Here is a 21972-nt window from a genome sequence, read left to right as displayed (position 1 = left end):
GTGTCTCTACTGGTCTCTGGTGTCTCTACCGGTCTCTACTGGTCTCTGGTGTCCCTACTGGTCTCTGATGTCTCTACTGGTCTCTGATGTCTCTACTGGTCTCTGATGTCTCTACTGGTCTCTGGTGTCTCTACTGGTCTCTGGTGTCTCTACCGGTCTTTACTGGTCTCTGGTGTCTCTACTGGTCTCTGGTGTCTCTACTGGTCTCTGATGTCTCTACTGGTCTCTGATGTCTCTACTGGTCTCTGATGTCTCTACTGTTCTATGATGTCTCTACCTGTCTCTGATGTCTCTACTGTTCTATGATGTCTCTACCGGTCTCTGATGTCTCAACTGGTCTCTGATGTCTCAACTGGTCTCTGGTGTCTCTACTGGTCTCTGGTGTCTCTACTGGTCTCTGGTGTCTCTACCGGTCTCTACTGGTCTCTGGTGTCTCTACTGGTCTCTGATGTCTCTACTGGTCTCTGGTGTCTCTACCGGTCTTTACTGGTCTCTGGTGTCTCTACTGGTCTGATGTCTCTACTGTTCTATGATGTCTCTACTGGTCTCTGATGTCTCTACTGGTCTCTGATGTCTCTACCGGTCTCTGATGTCTCAACTGGTCTCTGATGTCTCTACCGGTCTCTGATGTCTCAACCGGTCTCTGATGTCTCTACTGGTCTCTGATGTCTCTACTGGTCTCTGATGTCTCTACCTGTCTCTGATGTCTCTACTGGTCTCTGATGTCTCTACTGGTCTCTGGTGTCTCTACCGGTCTCTGATGTCTCTACCGGTCTCTACTGGTCTCTGGTGTCTCAACTGGTCTCTGATGTCTCAACTGGTCTCTGATGTCTCTACCTGTCTCTGATGTCTCTACTGTTCTATGATGTCTCTACTGGTCTCTGATGTCTCTACTGTTCTATGATGTCTCTACTGGTCTCTGATGTCTCTACCTGTCTCTACTGGTATCTGGTGTCTCTACTGGTCTCTGATGTCTCTACTGGTCTCTGGTGTCTCTACTGGTCTCTGATGTCTCTACTGGTCTCTGATGTCTCTACCTGTCTCTGATGTCTCTACTGTTCTATGATGTCTCTACCTGTCTCTGATGTCTCTACTGTTCTATGATGTCTCTACCTGTCTCTGATGTCTCTACTGTTCTATGATGTCTCTACCGGTCTCTGATGTCTCTACTGGTCTCTGATGTCTCAACTGGTCTCTGGTGTCTCTACTGGTCTCTGGTGTCTCTACTGGTCTCTGGTGTCTCTACCGGTCTCTACTGGTCTCTGGTGTCCCTACTGGTCTCTGATGTCTCTACTGGTCTCTGATGTCTCTACTGGTCTCTGGTGTCTCTACTGGTCTCTGGTGTCTCTACTGGTCTCTGGTGTCTCCACCGGTCTCTACTGGTCTCTGGTGTCTCTACTGGTCTCTGGTGTCTCTACTGGTCTGATGTCTCTACTGTTCTATGATGTCTCTACTGTTCTATGATGTCTCTACTGGTCTCTGATGTCTCTACCGGTCTGTGATGTCTCTACCGGTCTCTGATGTCTCTACCGGTCTCTGATGTCTCAACCGGTCTCTGATGTCTCTACTGGTCTCTGATGTCTCTACTGGTCTCTGATGTCTCTACCTGTCTCTGATGTCTCTACTGGTCTCTGATGTCTCTACTGGTCTCTGGTGTCTCTACTGGTCTCTGGTGTCTCTACCGGTCTCTACTGGTCTCTGGTGTCTCTACCTGTCTCTGATGTCTCTACTGGTCTCTGATGTCTCTACTGGTCTCTGATGTCTCTACCGGTCTCTGATGTCTCTACCGGTCTCTGATGTCTCTACCGGTCTCTGATGTCTCTACTGGTCTCTGATGTCTCAACCTGTCTCTGATGTGTCTACCTGTCTCTGGTGTCTCTACTGGTCTCTGGTGTCTCTACTGGTCTCTGATGTCTCTACCTGTCTCTGATGTCTCTACCTGTCTCTGATGTCTCTACTGTTCTATGATGTCTCTACTGGTCTCTGATGTCTCAACTGGTCTCTGATTTCTCAACTGGTCTCTGATGTCTCTACTGGTCTCTGGTGTCTCTACTGGTCTCTGATTTCTCAACTGGTCTCTGATGTCTCTACTGGTCTCTGGTGTCTCTACTGGTCTCTGATGTCTCTACTGGTCTCTGGTGTCTCTATCTGTCTCTGATGTCTCTACTGGTCTCTGATGTCTCTACCTGTCTCTGATGTCTCTACCTGTCTCTGATGTCTCTACTGTTCTATGATGTCTCTACTGGTCTCTGATGTCTCAACTGGTCTCTGATGTCTCAACTGGTCTCTGATGTCTCTACTGGTCTCTGGTGTCTCTACTGGTCTCTGATGTCTCTACTGGTCTCTGATGTCTCTACTGTTCTATGATGTCTCTACCTGTCTCTGATGTCTCTACTGTTCTATGATGTCTCTACCGGTCTCTGATGTCTCAACTGGCCTCTGATGTCTCAACTGGTCTCTGATGTCTCAACTGGTCTCTGGTGTCTCTACTGGTCTCTGGTGTCTCTACTGGTCTCTGGTGTCTCTACCGGTCTCTACTGGTCTCTGGTGTCCCTACTGGTCTCTGATGTCTCTACTGGTCTCTGATGTCTCTACTGGTCTCTGGTGTCTCTACTGGTCTCTGGTGTCTCTACTGGTCTCTGGTGTCTCTACCGGTCTCTACTGGTCTCTGGTGTCTCTACTGGTCTCTGGTGTCTCTACTGGTCTCTGATGTCTCTACTGGTCTCTGATGTCTCTACTGGTCTCTGATGTCTCCACCGGTCTCTGATGTCTCTACCTGTCTCTGGTGTCTCTACTGGTCTCTGATGTCTCTACTGGTCTCTGGTGTCTCTACCGGTCTTTACTGGTCTCTGGTGTCTCTACTGGTCTGATGTCTCTACTGTTCTATGATGTCTCTACTGGTCTCTGATGTCTCTACTGGTCTCTGATGTCTCTACCGGTCTCTGATGTCTCTACCGGTCTCTGATGTCTCAACTGGTCTCTGATGTCTCTACCGGTCTCTGATGTCTCAACTGGTCTCTGGTGTCTCTACTGGTCTCTGGTGTCTCTACTGGTCTCTGATGTCTCTACCGGTCTCTGATGTCTCTACCGGTCTCTGATGTCTCTACTGGTCTCTGATGTCTCTACCGGTCTCTGATGTCTCTACTGGTCTCTGATGTCTCTACTGGTCTCTGATGTCTCAACCTGTCTCTGATGTGTCTACCTGTCTCTGGTGTCTCTACTGGTCTCTGGTGTCTCTACTGGTCTCTGGTGTCTCTACCTGTCTCTGATGTCTCTACTGGTCTCTGATGTCTCTACCTGTCTCTGATGTCTCTACCTGTCTCTGATGTCTCTACTGTTCTATGATGTCTCTACTGGTCTCTGATGTCTCAACTGGTCTCTGGTGTCTCTACTGGTCTCTGGTGTCTCTACTGGTCTCTGATGTCTCTACTGGTCTCTGATGTCTCTACTGGTCTCTGATGTCTCTACTGTTCTATGATGTCTCTACCTGTCTCTGATGTCTCTACTGTTCTATGATGTCTCTACCGGTCTCTGATGTCTCAACTGGTCTCTGATGTCTCAACTGGTCTCTGGTGTCTCTACTGGTCTCTGGTGTCTCTACTGGTCTCTGGTGTCTCTACCGGTCTCTACTGGTCTCTGGTGTCCCTACTGGTCTCTGATGTCTCTACTGGTCTCTGATGTCTCTACTGGTCTCTGATGTCTCTACTGGTCTCTGGTGTCTCTACTGGTCTCTGGTGTCTCTACTGGTCTCTGGTGTCTCTACCGGTCTTTACTGGTCTCTGGTGTCTCTACTGGTCTCTGGTGTCTCTACTGGTCTCTGATGTCTCTACTGGTCTCTGATGTCTCTACTGGTCTCTGATGTCTCTACTGTTCTATGATGTCTCTACCTGTCTCTGATGTCTCTACTGTTCTATGATGTCTCTACCGGTCTCTGATGTCTCAACTGGTCTCTGATGTCTCAACTGGTCTCTGGTGTCTCTACTGGTCTCTGGTGTCTCTACTGGTCTCTGGTGTCTCTACCGGTCTCTACTGGTCTCTGGTGTCTCTACTGGTCTCTGATGTCTCTACTGGTCTCTGGTGTCTCTACCGGTCTTTACTGGTCTCTGGTGTCTCTACTGGTCTGATGTCTCTACTGTTCTATGATGTCTCTACTGGTCTCTGATGTCTCTACTGGTCTCTGATGTCTCTACCGGTCTCTGATGTCTCTACCGGTCTCTGATGTCTCAACTGGTCTCTGATGTCTCTACCGGTCTCTGATGTCTCAACCGGTCTCTGATGTCTCTACTGGTCTCTGATGTCTCTACTGGTCTCTGATGTCTCTACCTGTCTCTGATGTCTCTACTGGTCTCTGATGTCTCTACTGGTCTCTGGTGTCTCTACCGGTCTCTGATGTCTCTACCGGTCTCTACTGGTCTCTGGTGTCTCAACTGGTCTCTGATGTCTCAACTGGTCTCTGATGTCTCTACCTGTCTCTGATGTCTCTACTGTTCTATGATGTCTCTACTGGTCTCTGATGTCTCTACTGTTCTATGATGTCTCTACTGGTCTCTGATGTCTCTACCTGTCTCTACTGGTATCTGGTGTCTCTACTGGTCTCTGATGTCTCTACTGGTCTCTGGTGTCTCTACTGGTCTCTGATGTCTCTACTGGTCTCTGATGTCTCTACCTGTCTCTGATGTCTCTACTGTTCTATGATGTCTCTACCTGTCTCTGATGTCTCTACTGTTCTATGATGTCTCTACCTGTCTCTGATGTCTCTACTGTTCTATGATGTCTCTACCGGTCTCTGATGTCTCTACTGGTCTCTGATGTCTCAACTGGTCTCTGGTGTCTCTACTGGTCTCTGGTGTCTCTACTGGTCTCTGGTGTCTCTACCGGTCTCTACTGGTCTCTGGTGTCCCTACTGGTCTCTGATGTCTCTACTGGTCTCTGATGTCTCTACTGGTCTCTGGTGTCTCTACTGGTCTCTGGTGTCTCTACTGGTCTCTGGTGTCTCCACCGGTCTCTACTGGTCTCTGGTGTCTCTACTGGTCTCTGGTGTCTCTACTGGTCTGATGTCTCTACTGTTCTATGATGTCTCTACTGTTCTATGATGTCTCTACTGGTCTCTGATGTCTCTACCGGTCTGTGATGTCTCTACCGGTCTCTGATGTCTCTACCGGTCTCTGATGTCTCAACCGGTCTCTGATGTCTCTACTGGTCTCTGATGTCTCTACTGGTCTCTGATGTCTCTACCTGTCTCTGATGTCTCTACTGGTCTCTGATGTCTCTACTGGTCTCTGGTGTCTCTACTGGTCTCTGGTGTCTCTACCGGTCTCTACTGGTCTCTGGTGTCTCTACCTGTCTCTGATGTCTCTACCTGTCTCTGATGTCTCTACTGTTCTATGATGTCTCTACCTGTCTCTGATGTCTCTACTGTTCTATGATGTCTCTACCGGTCTCTGATGTCTCTACCGGTCTCTGATGTCTCTACCGGTCTCTGATGTCTCTACTGGTCTCTGATGTCTCAACCTGTCTCTGATGTGTCTACCTGTCTCTGGTGTCTCTACTGGTCTCTGGTGTCTCTACTGGTCTCTGATGTCTCTACCTGTCTCTGATGTCTCTACCTGTCTCTGATGTCTCTACTGTTCTATGATGTCTCTACTGGTCTCTGATGTCTCAACTGGTCTCTGATTTCTCAACTGGTCTCTGATGTCTCTACTGGTCTCTGGTGTCTCTACTGGTCTCTGATTTCTCAACTGGTCTCTGATGTCTCTACTGGTCTCTGGTGTCTCTACTGGTCTCTGATGTCTCTACTGGTCTCTGGTGTCTCTATCTGTCTCTGATGTCTCTACTGGTCTCTGATGTCTCTACCTGTCTCTGATGTCTCTACCTGTCTCTGATGTCTCTACTGTTCTATGATGTCTCTACTGGTCTCTGATGTCTCAACTGGTCTCTGATGTCTCAACTGGTCTCTGATGTCTCTACTGGTCTCTGGTGTCTCTACTGGTCTCTGATGTCTCTACTGGTCTCTGATGTCTCTACTGTTCTATGATGTCTCTACCTGTCTCTGATGTCTCTACTGTTCTATGATGTCTCTACCGGTCTCTGATGTCTCAACTGGCCTCTGATGTCTCAACTGGTCTCTGATGTCTCAACTGGTCTCTGGTGTCTCTACTGGTCTCTGGTGTCTCTACTGGTCTCTGGTGTCTCTACCGGTCTCTACTGGTCTCTGGTGTCCCTACTGGTCTCTGATGTCTCTACTGGTCTCTGATGTCTCTACTGGTCTCTGGTGTCTCTACTGGTCTCTGGTGTCTCTACTGGTCTCTGGTGTCTCTACCGGTCTCTACTGGTCTCTGGTGTCTCTACTGGTCTCTGGTGTCTCTACTGGTCTCTGATGTCTCTACTGGTCTCTGATGTCTCTACTGGTCTCTGATGTCTCCACCGGTCTCTGATGTCTCTACCTGTCTCTGGTGTCTCTACTGGTCTCTGATGTCTCTACTGGTCTCTGGTGTCTCTACCGGTCTTTACTGGTCTCTGGTGTCTCTACTGGTCTGATGTCTCTACTGGTCTCTGATGTCTCTACTGGTCTCTGATGTCTCTACCGGTCTCTGATGTCTCTACCGGTCTCTGATGTCTCAACTGGTCTCTGATGTCTCTACCGGTCTCTGATGTCTCAACTGGTCTCTGGTGTCTCTACTGGTCTCTGGTGTCTCTACTGGTCTCTGGTGTCTCTACCGGTCTCTGATGTCTCTACCTGTCTCTGGTGTCTCTACTGGTCTCTGATGTCTCTACTGGTCTCTGGTGTCTCTACCGGTCTTTACTGGTCTCTGGTGTCTCTACTGGTCTCTGATGTCTCAACTGGTCTCTGGTGTCTCTACTGGTCTCTGGTGTCTCTACTGGTCTCTGGTGTCTCTACCGGTCTCTACTGGTCTCTGGTGTCCCTACTGGTCTCTGATGTCTCTACTGGTCTCTGATGTCTCTACTGGTCTCTGGTGTCTCTACTGGTCTCTGGTGTCTCTACTGGTCTCTGGTGTCTCCACCGGTCTCTACTGGTCTCTGGTGTCTCTACTGGTCTCTGGTGTCTCTACTGGTCTGATGTCTCTACTGTTCTATGATGTCTCTACTGTTCTATGATGTCTCTACTGGTCTCTGATGTCTCTACCGGTCTGTGATGTCTCTACCGGTCTCTGATGTCTCTACCGGTCTCTGATGTCTCAACCGGTCTCTGATGTCTCTACTGGTCTCTGATGTCTCTACTGGTCTCTGATGTCTCTACCTGTCTCTGATGTCTCTACTGGTCTCTGATGTCTCTACTGGTCTCTGGTGTCTCTACTGGTCTCTGGTGTCTCTACCGGTCTCTACTGGTCTCTGGTGTCTCTACCTGTCTCTGATGTCTCTACTGGTCTCTGATGTCTCTACTGGTCTCTGATGTCTCTACCGGTCTCTGATGTCTCTACTGGTCTCTGATGTCTCTACCGGTCTCTGATGTCTCTACCGGTCTCTGATGTCTCTACTGGTCTCTGATGTCTCTACTGGTCTCTGATGTCTCAACCTGTCTCTGATGTGTCTACCTGTCTCTGGTGTCTCTACTGGTCTCTGGTGTCTCTACTGGTCTCTGATGTCTCTACCTGTCTCTGATGTCTCTACTGGTCTCTGATGTCTCTACCTGTCTCTGATGTCTCTACTGTTCTATGATGTCTCTACTGGTCTCTGATGTCTCAACTGGTCTCTGATTTCTCAACTGGTCTCTGATGTCTCTACTGGTCTCTGGTGTCTCTACTGGTCTCTGATGTCTCTACTGGTCTCTGGTGTCTCTATCTGTCTCTGATGTCTCTACTGGTCTCTGATGTCTCTACCTGTCTCTGATGTCTCTACCTGTCTCTGATGTCTCTACTGTTCTATGATGTCTCTACTGGTCCCTGATGTCTCAACTGGTCTCTGATGTCTCAACTGGTCTCTGATGTCTCTACTGGTCTCTGGTGTCTCTACTGGTCTCTGATGTCTCTACTGGTCTCTGATGTCTCTACTGTTCTATGATGTCTCTACCTGTCTCTGATGTGTCTACTGTTCTATGATGTCTCTACCGGTCTCTGATGTCTCAACTGGCCTCTGATGTCTCAACTGGTCTCTGATGTCTCAACTGGTCTCTGGTGTCTCTACTGGTCTCTGGTGTCTCTACTGGTCTCTGGTGTCTCTACCGGTCTCTACTGGTCTCTGGTGTCTCTACCGGTCTCTACTGGTCTCTGGTGTCCCTACTGGTCTCTGATGTCTCTACTGGTCTCTGATGTCTCTACTGGTCTCTGGTGTCTCTACTGGTCTCTGGTGTCTCTACCGGTCTCTACTGGTCTCTGGTGTCTCTACTGGTCTCTGGTGTCTCTACTGGTCTCTGATGTCTCTACCGGTCTCTGATGTCTCTACTGGTCTCTGATGTCTCCACCGGTCTCTGATGTCTCTACCTGTCTCTGGTGTCTCTACTGGTCTCTGATGTCTCTACTGGTCTCTGGTGTCTCTACCGGTCTTTACTGGTCTCTGGTGTCTCTACTGGTCTGATGTCTCTACTGTTCTATGATGTCTCTACTGGTCTCTGATGTCTCTACTGGTCTCTGATGTCTCTACCGGTCTCTGATGTCTCTACCGGTCTCTGATGTCTCAACTGGTCTCTGATGTCTCTACCGGTCTCTGATGTCTCAACCGGTCTCTGATGTCTCTACTGGTCTCTGATGTCTCTACTGGTCTCTGATGTCTCTACCTGTCTCTGATGTCTCTACTGGTCTCTGATGTCTCTACTGGTCTCTGGTGTCTCTACCGGTCTCTGATGTCTCTACCGGTCTCTACTGGTCTCTGGTGTCTCTACTGGTCTCTGATGTCTCAACTGGTCTCTGATGTCTCAACTGGTCTCTGATGTCTCTACCTGTCTCTGATGTCTCTACTGTTCTATGATGTCTCTACTGGTCTCTGATGTCTCTACTGTTCTATGATGTCTCTACTGGTCTCTGATGTCTCTACCTGTCTCTACTGGTATCTGGTGTCTCTACTGGTCTCTGATGTCTCTACTGGTCTCTGGTGTCTCTACTGGTCTCTGATGTCTCTACTGGTCTCTGATGTCTCTACCTGTCTCTGATGTCTCTACTGTTCTATGATGTCTCTACCTGTCTCTGATGTCTCTACTGTTCTATGATGTCTCAACTGGTCTCTGATGTCTCAACTGGTCTCTGGTGTCTCTACTGGTCTCTGGTGTCTCTACTGGTCTCTGATGTCTCTACTGGTCTCTGATGTCTCTACTGTTCTATGATGTCTCTACCTGTCTCTGATGTCTCTACTGTTCTATGATGTCTCTACCGGTCTCTGATGTCTCAACTGGTCTCTGATGTCTCAACTGGTCTCTGATGTCTCAACTGGTCTCTGGTGTCTCTACTGGTCTCTGGTGTCTCTACTGGTCTCTGGTGTCTCTACCGGTCTCTACTGGTCTCTGGTGTCCCTACTGGTCTCTGATGTCTCTACTGGTCTCTGATGTCTCTACTGGTCTCTGGTGTCTCTACTGGTCTCTGGTGTCTCTACTGGTCTCTGGTGTCTCTACCGGTCTTTACTGGTCTCTGGTGTCTCTACTGGTCTGATGTCTCTACTGTTCTATGATGTCTCTACTGGTCTCTGATGTCTCTACTGGTCTCTGATGTCTCTACCGGTCTCTGATGTCTCTACCGGTCTCTGAAGTCTCAACTGGTCTCTGATGTCTCTACCGGTCTCTGATGTCTCAACCGGTCTCTGATGTCTCTACTGGTCTCTGATGTCTCTACTGGTCTCTGATGTCTCTACTGTTCTATGATGTCTCTACCTGTCTCTGATGTCTCTACTGTTCTATGATGTCTCAACTGGTCTCTGATGTCTCAACTGGTCTCTGGTGTCTCTACTGGTCTCTGGTGTCTCTACTGGTCTCTGATGTCTCTACTGGTCTCTGATGTCTCTACTGTTCTATGATGTCTCTACCTGTCTCTGATGTCTCTACTGTTCTATGATGTCTCTACCGGTCTCTGATGTCTCAACTGGTCTCTGATGTCTCAACTGGTCTCTGATGTCTCAACTGGTCTCTGGTGTCTCTACTGGTCTCTGGTGTCTCTACTGGTCTCTGGTGTCTCTACCGGTCTCTACTGGTCTCTGGTGTCCCTACTGGTCTCTGATGTCTCTACTGGTCTCTGATGTCTCTACTGGTCTCTGGTGTCTCTACTGGTCTCTGATGTCTCTACTGGTCTCTGGTGTCTCTACTGGTCTCTGATGTCTCTACTGGTCTCTGGTGTCTCTACCGGTCTTTACTGGTCTCTGGTGTCTCTACTGGTCTGATGTCTCTACTGTTCTATGATGTCTCTACTGGTCTCTGATGTCTCTACTGGTCTCTGATGTCTCTACCGGTCTCTGATGTCTCTACCGGTCTCTGATGTCTCAACTGGTCTCTGATGTCTCTACCGGTCTCTGATGTCTCAACTGGTCTCTGGTGTCTCTACTGGTCTCTGGTGTCTCTACTGGTCTCTGGTGTCTCTACCGGTCTCTGATGTCTCTACCTGTCTCTGGTGTCTCTACTGGTCTCTGATGTCTCTACTGGTCTCTGGTGTCTCTACCGGTCTTTACTGGTCTCTGGTGTCTCTACTGGTCTCTGATGTCTCAACTGGTCTCTGGTGTCTCTACTGGTCTCTGGTGTCTCTACTGGTCTCTGGTGTCTCTACCGGTCTCTACTGGTCTCTGGTGTCCCTACTGGTCTCTGATGTCTCTACTGGTCTCTGATGTCTCTACTGGTCTCTGGTGTCTCTACTGGTCTCTGGTGTCTCTACTGGTCTCTGGTGTCTCCACCGGTCTCTACTGGTCTCTGGTGTCTCTACTGGTCTCTGGTGTCTCTACTGGTCTGATGTCTCTACTGTTCTATGATGTCTCTACTGTTCTATGATGTCTCTACTGGTCTCTGATGTCTCTACCGGTCTGTGATGTCTCTACCGGTCTCTGATGTCTCTACCGGTCTCTGATGTCTCAACCGGTCTCTGATGTCTCTACTGGTCTCTGATGTCTCTACTGGTCTCTGATGTCTCTACCTGTCTCTGATGTCTCTACTGGTCTCTGATGTCTCTACTGGTCTCTGGTGTCTCTACTGGTCTCTGGTGTCTCTACCGGTCTCTACTGGTCTCTGGTGTCTCTACCTGTCTCTGATGTCTCTACTGGTCTCTGATGTCTCTACTGGTCTCTGATGTCTCTACCGGTCTCTGATGTCTCTACTGGTCTCTGATGTCTCTACCGGTCTCTGATGTCTCTACCGGTCTCTGATGTCTCTACTGGTCTCTGATGTCTCTACTGGTCTCTGATGTCTCAACCTGTCTCTGATGTGTCTACCTGTCTCTGGTGTCTCTACTGGTCTCTGGTGTCTCTACTGGTCTCTGATGTCTCTACCTGTCTCTGATGTCTCTACTGGTCTCTGATGTCTCTACCTGTCTCTGATGTCTCTACTGTTCTATGATGTCTCTACTGGTCTCTGATGTCTCAACTGGTCTCTGATTTCTCAACTGGTCTCTGATGTCTCTACTGGTCTCTGGTGTCTCTACTGGTCTCTGATGTCTCTACTGGTCTCTGGTGTCTCTATCTGTCTCTGATGTCTCTACTGGTCTCTGATGTCTCTACCTGTCTCTGATGTCTCTACCTGTCTCTGATGTCTCTACTGTTCTATGATGTCTCTACTGGTCCCTGATGTCTCAACTGGTCTCTGATGTCTCAACTGGTCTCTGATGTCTCTACTGGTCTCTGGTGTCTCTACTGGTCTCTGATGTCTCTACTGGTCTCTGATGTCTCTACTGTTCTATGATGTCTCTACCTGTCTCTGATGTGTCTACTGTTCTATGATGTCTCTACCGGTCTCTGATGTCTCAACTGGCCTCTGATGTCTCAACTGGTCTCTGATGTCTCAACTGGTCTCTGGTGTCTCTACTGGTCTCTGGTGTCTCTACTGGTCTCTGGTGTCTCTACCGGTCTCTACTGGTCTCTGGTGTCTCTACCGGTCTCTACTGGTCTCTGGTGTCCCTACTGGTCTCTGATGTCTCTACTGGTCTCTGATGTCTCTACTGGTCTCTGGTGTCTCTACTGGTCTCTGGTGTCTCTACCGGTCTCTACTGGTCTCTGGTGTCTCTACTGGTCTCTGGTGTCTCTACTGGTCTCTGATGTCTCTACCGGTCTCTGATGTCTCTACTGGTCTCTGATGTCTCCACCGGTCTCTGATGTCTCTACCTGTCTCTGGTGTCTCTACTGGTCTCTGATGTCTCTACTGGTCTCTGGTGTCTCTACCGGTCTTTACTGGTCTCTGGTGTCTCTACTGGTCTGATGTCTCTACTGTTCTATGATGTCTCTACTGGTCTCTGATGTCTCTACTGGTCTCTGATGTCTCTACCGGTCTCTGATGTCTCTACCGGTCTCTGATGTCTCAACTGGTCTCTGATGTCTCTACCGGTCTCTGATGTCTCAACCGGTCTCTGATGTCTCTACTGGTCTCTGATGTCTCTACTGGTCTCTGATGTCTCTACCTGTCTCTGATGTCTCTACTGGTCTCTGATGTCTCTACTGGTCTCTGGTGTCTCTACCGGTCTCTGATGTCTCTACCGGTCTCTACTGGTCTCTGGTGTCTCTACTGGTCTCTGATGTCTCAACTGGTCTCTGATGTCTCAACTGGTCTCTGATGTCTCTACCTGTCTCTGATGTCTCTACTGTTCTATGATGTCTCTACTGGTCTCTGATGTCTCTACTGTTCTATGATGTCTCTACTGGTCTCTGATGTCTCTACCTGTCTCTACTGGTATCTGGTGTCTCTACTGGTCTCTGATGTCTCTACTGGTCTCTGGTGTCTCTACTGGTCTCTGATGTCTCTACTGGTCTCTGATGTCTCTACCTGTCTCTGATGTCTCTACTGTTCTATGATGTCTCTACCTGTCTCTGATGTCTCTACTGTTCTATGATGTCTCAACTGGTCTCTGATGTCTCAACTGGTCTCTGGTGTCTCTACTGGTCTCTGGTGTCTCTACTGGTCTCTGATGTCTCTACTGGTCTCTGATGTCTCTACTGTTCTATGATGTCTCTACCTGTCTCTGATGTCTCTACTGTTCTATGATGTCTCTACCGGTCTCTGATGTCTCAACTGGTCTCTGATGTCTCAACTGGTCTCTGATGTCTCAACTGGTCTCTGGTGTCTCTACTGGTCTCTGGTGTCTCTACTGGTCTCTGGTGTCTCTACCGGTCTCTACTGGTCTCTGGTGTCCCTACTGGTCTCTGATGTCTCTACTGGTCTCTGATGTCTCTACTGGTCTCTGGTGTCTCTACTGGTCTCTGGTGTCTCTACTGGTCTCTGGTGTCTCTACCGGTCTTTACTGGTCTCTGGTGTCTCTACTGGTCTGATGTCTCTACTGTTCTATGATGTCTCTACTGGTCTCTGATGTCTCTACTGGTCTCTGATGTCTCTACCGGTCTCTGATGTCTCTACCGGTCTCTGAAGTCTCAACTGGTCTCTGATGTCTCTACCGGTCTCTGATGTCTCAACCGGTCTCTGATGTCTCTACTGGTCTCTGATGTCTCTACTGGTCTCTGATGTCTCTACTGTTCTATGATGTCTCTACCTGTCTCTGATGTCTCTACTGTTCTATGATGTCTCAACTGGTCTCTGATGTCTCAACTGGTCTCTGGTGTCTCTACTGGTCTCTGGTGTCTCTACTGGTCTCTGATGTCTCTACTGGTCTCTGATGTCTCTACTGTTCTATGATGTCTCTACCTGTCTCTGATGTCTCTACTGTTCTATGATGTCTCTACCGGTCTCTGATGTCTCAACTGGTCTCTGATGTCTCAACTGGTCTCTGATGTCTCAACTGGTCTCTGGTGTCTCTACTGGTCTCTGGTGTCTCTACTGGTCTCTGGTGTCTCTACCGGTCTCTACTGGTCTCTGGTGTCCCTACTGGTCTCTGATGTCTCTACTGGTCTCTGATGTCTCTACTGGTCTCTGGTGTCTCTACTGGTCTCTGGTGTCTCTACCGGTCTTTACTGGTCTCTGGTGTCTCTACTGGTCTGATGTCTCTACTGTTCTATGATGTCTCTACTGGTCTCTGATGTCTCTACTGGTCTCTGATGTCTCTACCGGTCTCTGATGTCTCTACCGGTCTCTGAAGTCTCAACTGGTCTCTGATGTCTCTACCGGTCTCTGATGTCTCAACCGGTCTCTGATGTCTCTACTGGTCTCTGATGTCTCTACTGGTCTCTGATGTCTCTACCTGTCTCTGATGTCTCTACTGGTCTCTGATGTCTCTACTGGTCTCTGGTGTCTCTACCGGTCTCTGATGTCTCTACCGGTCTCTACTGGTCTCTGGTGTCTCTACTGGTCTCTGATGTCTCAACTGGTCTCTGATGTCTCTACCTGTCTCTGATGTCTCTACTGTTCTATGATGTCTCTACTGGTCTCTGATGTCTCTACTGTTCTATGATGTCTCTACTGGTCTCTGATGTCTCTACCTGTCTCTACTGGTATCTGGTGTCTCTACTGGTCTCTGATGTCTCTACTGGTCTCTGGTGTCTCTACTGGTCTCTGATGTCTCTACTGGTCTCTGATGTCTCTACCTGTCTCTGATGTCTCTACTGTTCTATGATGTCTCTACCTGTCTCTGATGTCTCTACTGTTCTATGATGTCTCTACCTGTCTCTGATGTCTCTACTGTTCTATGATGTCTCTACCGGTCTCTGATGTCTCTACTGGTCTCTGATGTCTCAACTGGTCTCTGGTGTCTCTACTGGTCTCTGGTGTCTCTACTGGTCTCTGGTGTCTCTACCGGTCTCTACTGGTCTCTGGTGTCCCTACTGGTCTCTGATGTCTCTACTGGTCTCTGATGTCTCTACTGGTCTCTGGTGTCTCTACTGGTCTCTGGTGTCTCTACTGGTCTCTGGTGTCTCCACCGGTCTCTACTGGTCTCTGGTGTCTCTACTGGTCTCTGGTGTCTCTACTGGTCTGATGTCTCTACTGTTCTATGATGTCTCTACTGTTCTATGATGTCTCTACTGGTCTCTGATGTCTCTACCGGTCTGTGATGTCTCTACCGGTCTCTGATGTCTCTACCGGTCTCTGATGTCTCAACCGGTCTCTGATGTCTCTACTGGTCTCTGATGTCTCTACTGGTCTCTGATGTCTCTACCTGTCTCTGATGTCTCTACTGGTCTCTGATGTCTCTACTGGTCTCTGGTGTCTCTACTGGTCTCTGGTGTCTCTACCGGTCTCTACTGGTCTCTGGTGTCTCTACCTGTCTCTGATGTCTCTACTGGTCTCTGATGTCTCTACTGGTCTCTGATGTCTCTACCGGTCTCTGATGTCTCTACCGGTCTCTGATGTCTCTACTGGTCTCTGATGTCTCTACTGGTCTCTGATGTCTCAACCTGTCTCTGATGTGTCTACCTGTCTCTGGTGTCTCTACTGGTCTCTGGTGTCTCTACTGGTCTCTGATGTCTCTACCTGTCTCTGATGTCTCTACTGGTCTCTGATGTCTCTACCTGTCTCTGATGTCTCTACTGTTCTATGATGTCTCTACTGGTCTCTGATGTCTCAACTGGTCTCTGATTTCTCAACTGGTCTCTGATGTCTCTACTGGTCTCTGGTGTCTCTACTGGTCTCTGATGTCTCTACTGGTCTCTGGTGTCTCTATCTGTCTCTGATGTCTCTACTGGTCTCTGATGTCTCTACCTGTCTCTGATGTCTCTACCTGTCTCTGATGTCTCTACTGTTCTATGATGTCTCTACTGGTCTCTGATGTCTCAACTGGTCTCTGATGTCTCAACTGGTCTCTGATGTCTCTACTGGTCTCTGGTGTCTCTACTGGTCTCTGATGTCTCTACTGGTCTCTGATGTCTCTACTGTTCTATGATGTCTCTACCTGTCTCTGATGTCTCTACTGTTCTATGATGTCTCTACCGGTCTCTGATGTCTCAACTGGCCTCTGATGTCTCAACTGGTCTCTGATGTCTCAACTGGTCTCTGGTGTCTCTACTGGTCTCTGGTGTCTCTACTGGTCTCTGGTGTCTCTACCGGTCTCTACTGGTCTCTGGTGTCCCTACTGGTCTCTGATGTCTCTACTGGTCTCTGATGTCTCTACTGGTCTCTGGTGTCTCTACTGGTCTCTGGTGTCTCTACTGGTCTCTGGTGTCTCTACCGGTCTCTACTGGTCTCTGGTGTCTCTACTGGTCTCTGGTGTCTCTACTGGTCTCTGATGTCTCTACTGGTCTCTGATGTCTCTACTGGTCTCTGATGTCTCCACCGGTCTCTGATGTCTCTACCTGTCTCTGGTGTCTCTACCGGTCTCTGATGTCTCTACCGGTCTCTGATGTCTCTACCGGTCTCTACTGGTCTCTGGTGTCTCTACTGGTCTCTGGTGTCTCTACCGGTCTCTGGTGTCTCTACCGGTCTCTGGTGTCTCTACTGGTCTCTGATGTCTCTACCGGTCTCTGATGTCTCAACTGGTCTCTGATGTCTCTACTGGTCTCTGATGTCTCAACTGGTCTCTGATGTCTCTACTGTTCTATGATGTCTCTACTGGTCTCTGATGTCTCTACCGGTCTCTACTGGTCTTTGGTGTCTCTACCGGTCTCTACTGGACTTTGGTGTCTCTACTGGTCTCTGATGTCTCTACCGGTCTCTGATGTCTCAACTGGTCTCTGATGTCTCTACTGGTCTCTGATGTCTCTACTGGTCTCTGATGTCTCTACCGGTCTCTACTGGTCTCTGGTGTCTCTACTGGTCTCTGGAGTCTCTACCAGTCTCTACTGGTCTCTGGTGTCTCTACTGGTCTCTGATGTCTCTACTGTTCTATGATGTCTCTACCTGTCTCTGATGTCTCTACTGTTCTATGATGTCTCTACTGGTCTCTGATGTCTCAAATGGTCTCTGATGTCTCTACTGGTCTCCTGATGTCTCTACTGGTCTCTACTGGTCTCTGGTGTCTCTACTGGTCTCTGATGTCTCTACTGGTCTCTGGTGTCTCTACTGTTCTATGATGTCTCTACCGGTCTCTACTGGTCTCTGGTGTCTCTACTGGTCTCTGATGTCTCTACCGGTCTCTACTGGTCTCTGGTGTCTCTACTGGTCTCTGATGTCTCTACTGTTCTATGATGTCTCTACCTGTCTCTGATGTCTCTACCTGTCTCTGATGTCTCTACTGTTCTCTGATGTCTCTACTGGTCTCTGATGTCTCTACTGGTCTCTACTGGTCTCTGGTGTCTCTACTGGTCTCTGATGTCTCTACTGGTCTCTGATGTCTCTACTGGTCTCTGATGTCTCTGATGTTCCACCGGTCTCTGATGTCTCTACTGGTCTCTGGTGTCTCTACTGGTCTCTGATGTCTCTACTGTTCTCTGATGTCTCTACCGGTCTCTGGTGTCTCTACTGGTCTCTGGAGTCTCTACCAGTCTCTGCTGGTCTCTGGTGTCTCTACTGGTCTCTGATGTCCCTACTGGTCTCTGATGTCTCTACCGGTCTCTGATGTCTCAACCGGTCTCTGATGTCTCTACTGGTCTCTGATGTCTCTACCTGTCTCTGATGTCTCTACTGTTCTCTGATGTCTCTACCGGTCTCTACTGGTCTCTGGTGTCTCTACTGGTCTCTGATGTCTCTACTGTTCTATGATGTCTCTACCTGTCTCTGATGTCTCTACCTGTCTCTGATGTCTCTACCTGTCTCTGATGTCTCTACTGTTCTCTGATGTCTCTACTGGTCTCTGATGTCTCTACTGGTCTCTACTGGTCTCTGGTGTCTCTACTGGTCTCTGATGTCTCTACTGGTCTCTGATGTCTCTGATGTTCCACCGGTCTCTGATGTCTCTACTGGTCTCTGGTGTCTCTACTGGTCTCTGATGTCTCTACTGTTCTCTGATGTCTCTACCGGTCTCTGGTGTCTCTACTGGTCTCTGGAGTCTCTACCAGTCTCTGCTGGTCTCTGGTGTGTCTACTGGTCTCTGATGTCCCTACTGGTCTCTGATGTCTCTACCGGTCTCTGATGTCTCAACCGGTCTCTGATGTCTCTACTGGTCTCTGATGTCTCTACCTGTCTCTGATGTCTCTACTGTTCTCTGATGTCTCTACCGGTCTCTACTGGTCTCTGGTGTCTCTACTGGTCTCTGATGTCTCTACTGGTCTCTGGTGTCTCTACTGTTCTATGATGTCTCTACCGGTCTCTACTGGTCTCTGGTGTCTCTACTGGTCTCTGATGTCTCTACTGTTCTATGATGTCTCTACCTGTCTCTGATGTCTCTACCTGTCTCTGATGTCTCTACTGGTCTCTGATGTCTCTACTGGTCTCTGATGTCTCTACCGGTCTCTACTGGTCTCTGGTGTCTCTACTGGTCTCTGATGTCTCTACTGGTCTCTGATGTCTCTACTGGTCTCTGATGTCTCTGATGTTCCACCGGTCTCTGATGTCTCTACTGGTCTCTGGTGTCTCTACTGGTCTCTGATGTCTCTACTGGTCTCTGATGTCTCTACCGGTCTCTACTGGTCTCTGATGTCTCTACCGGTCTCTACTGGTCTCTGGTGTCTCTACTGGTCTCTGGAGTCTCTACCAGTCTCTACTGGTCTCTGGTGTCTCTACTGGTCTCTGATGTCTCTACTGGTCTCTGATGTCTCTACTGGTCTCTGATGTCTCTGGTGTCTCTACTGGTCTCTGGTGTCTCTACTGGTCTCTGGTGTCTCTACCGGTCTCTACTGGTCTCTGGTGTCTCTACTGGTCTCTGATGTCTCTACTGGTCTCTGATGTCTCTGATGTTCCACCGGTCTCTGATGTCTCTACTGGTCTCTGGTGTCTCTACTGGTCTCTGATGTCTCTACTGGTCTCTGATGTCTCTACCGGTCTCTACTGGTCTCTGGTGTCTCTACTGGTCTCTGGAGTCTCTACCAGTCTCTACTGGTCTCTGGCGTCTCTACTGGTCTCTGATGTCCCTACTGGTCTCTGATGTCTCTACCGGTCTCTGATGTCTCAACCGGTCTCTGATGTCTCTACTGGTCTCTGATGTCTCTACCTGTCTCTGATGTCTCTACTGTTCTCTGATGTCTCTACTGGTCTCTGATGTCTCTACCGGTCTCTACTGGTCTCTGGTGTCTCTACTGGTCTCTGATGTCTCTACTGGTCTCTGGTGTCTCTACTGTTCTATGATGTCTCTACCGGTCTCTACTGGTCTCTGGTGTCTCTACTGGTCTCTGATGTCTCTACTGTTCTATGATGTCTCTACCTGTCTCTGATGTCTCTACCTGTCTCTGATGTCTCTACTGGTCTCTGATGTCTCTACTGGTCTCTGATGTCTCTACCGGTCTCTACTGGTCTCTGGTGTCTCTACTGGTCTCTGATGTCTCTACTGGTCTCTGATGTCTCTACTGGTCTCTGATGTCTCTGATGTTCCACCGGTCTCTGATGTCTCTACTGGTCTCTGATGTCTCTACTGGTCTCTGATGTCTCTACTGGTCTCTGATGTCTCTACCGGTCTCTACTGGTCTCTGATGTCTCTACCGGTCTCTACTGGTCTCTGGTGTCTCTACTGGTCTCTGGAGTCTCTACCAGTCTCTACTGGTCTCTGGTGTCTCTACTGGTCTCTGATGTCTCTACTGGTCTCTGATGTCTCTACTGGTCTCTGATGTCTCTGGTGTCTCTACTGGTCTCTGGTGTCTCTACTGGTCTCTGGTGTCTCTACCGGTCTCTACTGGTCTCTGGTGTCTCTACTGGTCTCTGATGTCTCTACTGGTCTCTGATGTCTCTACCGGTCTCTGATGTCTCTACTGGTCTCTGATGTCTCTACTGGTCTCTGATGTCTCTACCGGTCTCTACTGGTCTCTGATGTCTCTACTGGTCTCTGATGTCTCTACTGGTCTCTACTGGTCTCTACTGGTCTCTGGTGTCTCTACTGGTCTCTGATGTCTCTACTGGTCTCTGATGTCTCTACTGGTCTCTGATGTCTCTACTGGTCTCTGATGTCTCTGATGTCTCTACTGGTCTCTGATGTCTTTACCTGTCTCAGTGCAGACCGTGTGATATTGACGTTTCTTCACGTGGAAACGTTTGACGGCGACGGCCTGTCCCCGGTACGTGGCTCTGTAGATGGTGGTCCCACTGCCGCCCTGTCCCAGGATGCGGCTCTCGTCCTCCCAGTAGTCCAGCTGGGTCTTGTCCAGAAAGAGCCTGAAACCAGAAACACTGATCTTCAGCAGGCAGCTTCATGGTGTCTATCAGAACCATGAAGATCCGAGTTCCTGCAGACGCCTGATCAGAACTCAGTCTGTCTCTGGAAAGGACAACTGAGCCTCCCTCTCTCCGTCTCATCACGTCTACATCTGTCCTCTACATTTCCCTCTTCATCTTCCTTGTCATCTCTGAGCTGAGAGGAAAATCTGACGGCACTAGATGAGGATATTTACCGTGAAGGGAAGTCTGTCATGAAGAGTTCTGGGACCAGTTCTTGCAGGGTAACTGGCTGATCTGGATGCTGAGGACAGATGATCTGATCCGTCTCCACAGCAGTCAGAACACAGTCCTCCATGTTAAAGTAATGAACCTCTCCTCTTCCTCTGCCTTCCTCTCCAGGTCCTCCTCCTGTTGCGATCCAACAAGGACTGGAAGTCTGGACCTGGAGCTGCTGGGCCCGGCAGGAGCAGAGCGAGCAAGCGACGTACTGCTCGATGAGGAGACTCCCGTCACTCTCGCTGGCCGTCAGTGCTGGAGGAGACAACATGGAGACACCAACATCCTCATCAGCGGACATGCTTTTGATGTTTCAGCCTCCCCCCACCCTCCATTCAGGACTCGTCCTGGACTCCAGGGAGGGTGGGGAACAGCCTCTCGGAGGCCTGTAGACCAGGAGGAGGACTGACCGGGGAACCACTGCTCGATCAGAGAGTTGACGTGGTCCGTGATGAAGGCCATGGCGGAGAAGTCTCTGCTCTCCGACTCACAGATGATCCTGATGCCGCCGCTCTTCGTCCTCTTCCAGTTCACGCTGGATGACTCCACGCTGCAGACGTTTAGCGGGAGAAACAGAACATTTATAACAAGCACTTCCACATGAAGCAGTCGTACGAGGACATGGAGGAAACTCATTCTATGTAGACATAAAGACAAGGTGGGATTAATAGGACAGACTCGTCTAGAACCGGATCTGAAAGCCGCGCTGGTGCCGCGCCAGCAGCGGTGCAGCAGTGCCCTGGAAGAGCACATCTACGTCACATCTATTACTCGTCACGTCTATTACTCGTCACGTCTACGTCTCGTCACGTCTATTACTCGTCATGTCTACGTCTCGTCACGTCTACGTCTCGTCACGTCTACGTCTCGTCACGTCTACGTCTCGTCACGTCTATTACTCATGACGTCTACGTCTCATCACGTCTATTACTGGTCACGTCTACGTCTCGTCACGTCTACGTCTCGTCACGTCTATTACTCGTCATGTCTACGTCTCGTCACGTCTACGTCTCGTCACGTCTATTACTCGTCACGTCTACGTCTCGTCACGTCTATTACTCGTCATGTCTACGTCTCGTCACGTCTACGTCTCGTCACGTCTACGTCTCGTCACGTCTACGTCTCGTCACGTCTATTACTCGTCATGTCTACGTCTCGTCACGTCTATTACTCGTCACGTCTATTACTCGTCACGTCTATTACTCGTCATGTCTACGTCTCGTCACGTCTACGTCTCGTCACGTCTATTACTCGTCACGTCTACGTCTCGTCACGTCTATTACTCGTCATGTCTACGTCTCGTCACGTCTATTACTCGTCACGTCTACGTCTCGTCACGTCTACGTCTACGTCTCGTCACGTCTACGTCTCGTCACGTCTACGTCTCGTCACGTCTATTACTCGTCATGTCTACGTCTCGTCACGTCTATTACTCGTCACGTCTATTACTCGTCATGTCTACGTCTCGTCACGTCTACGTCTCGTCATGTCTATTACTCGTCACGTCT

General features: G+C 49.4%; 1 protein-coding gene across 3 annotated transcripts in view; it reads right to left on the bottom strand.

Annotated features, from left to right (window-relative positions):
- lrrk1 (leucine-rich repeat kinase 1) overlaps positions 1 to 21972 on the bottom strand; it is a 331059-nt gene that overhangs the window by 201170 nt on the left and 107917 nt on the right. For all 3 annotated transcript variants that reach the window (XM_079247905.1, XM_079247906.1, XM_079247907.1), the window contains 3 exons: positions 20875 to 21014; positions 20422 to 20719; positions 20016 to 20185 (listed from right to left, as the gene is read on the bottom strand). In XM_079247905.1, coding sequence (XP_079104031.1) covers positions 20016 to 20185; positions 20422 to 20719; positions 20875 to 21014 — 608 coding nt within the window. The remainder of the gene's footprint in view (positions 1 to 20015; positions 20186 to 20421; positions 20720 to 20874; positions 21015 to 21972) is intronic.

The sequence above is a fragment of the Telmatherina bonti genome (assembly GCF_933228915.1).
Source record: "Telmatherina bonti genome assembly, chromosome: 1".
Classification (NCBI taxonomy): Eukaryota; Metazoa; Chordata; class Actinopteri; order Atheriniformes; family Telmatherinidae; genus Telmatherina; species Telmatherina bonti.
This window is presented reverse-complemented; position numbering and strand designations above follow the sequence as displayed.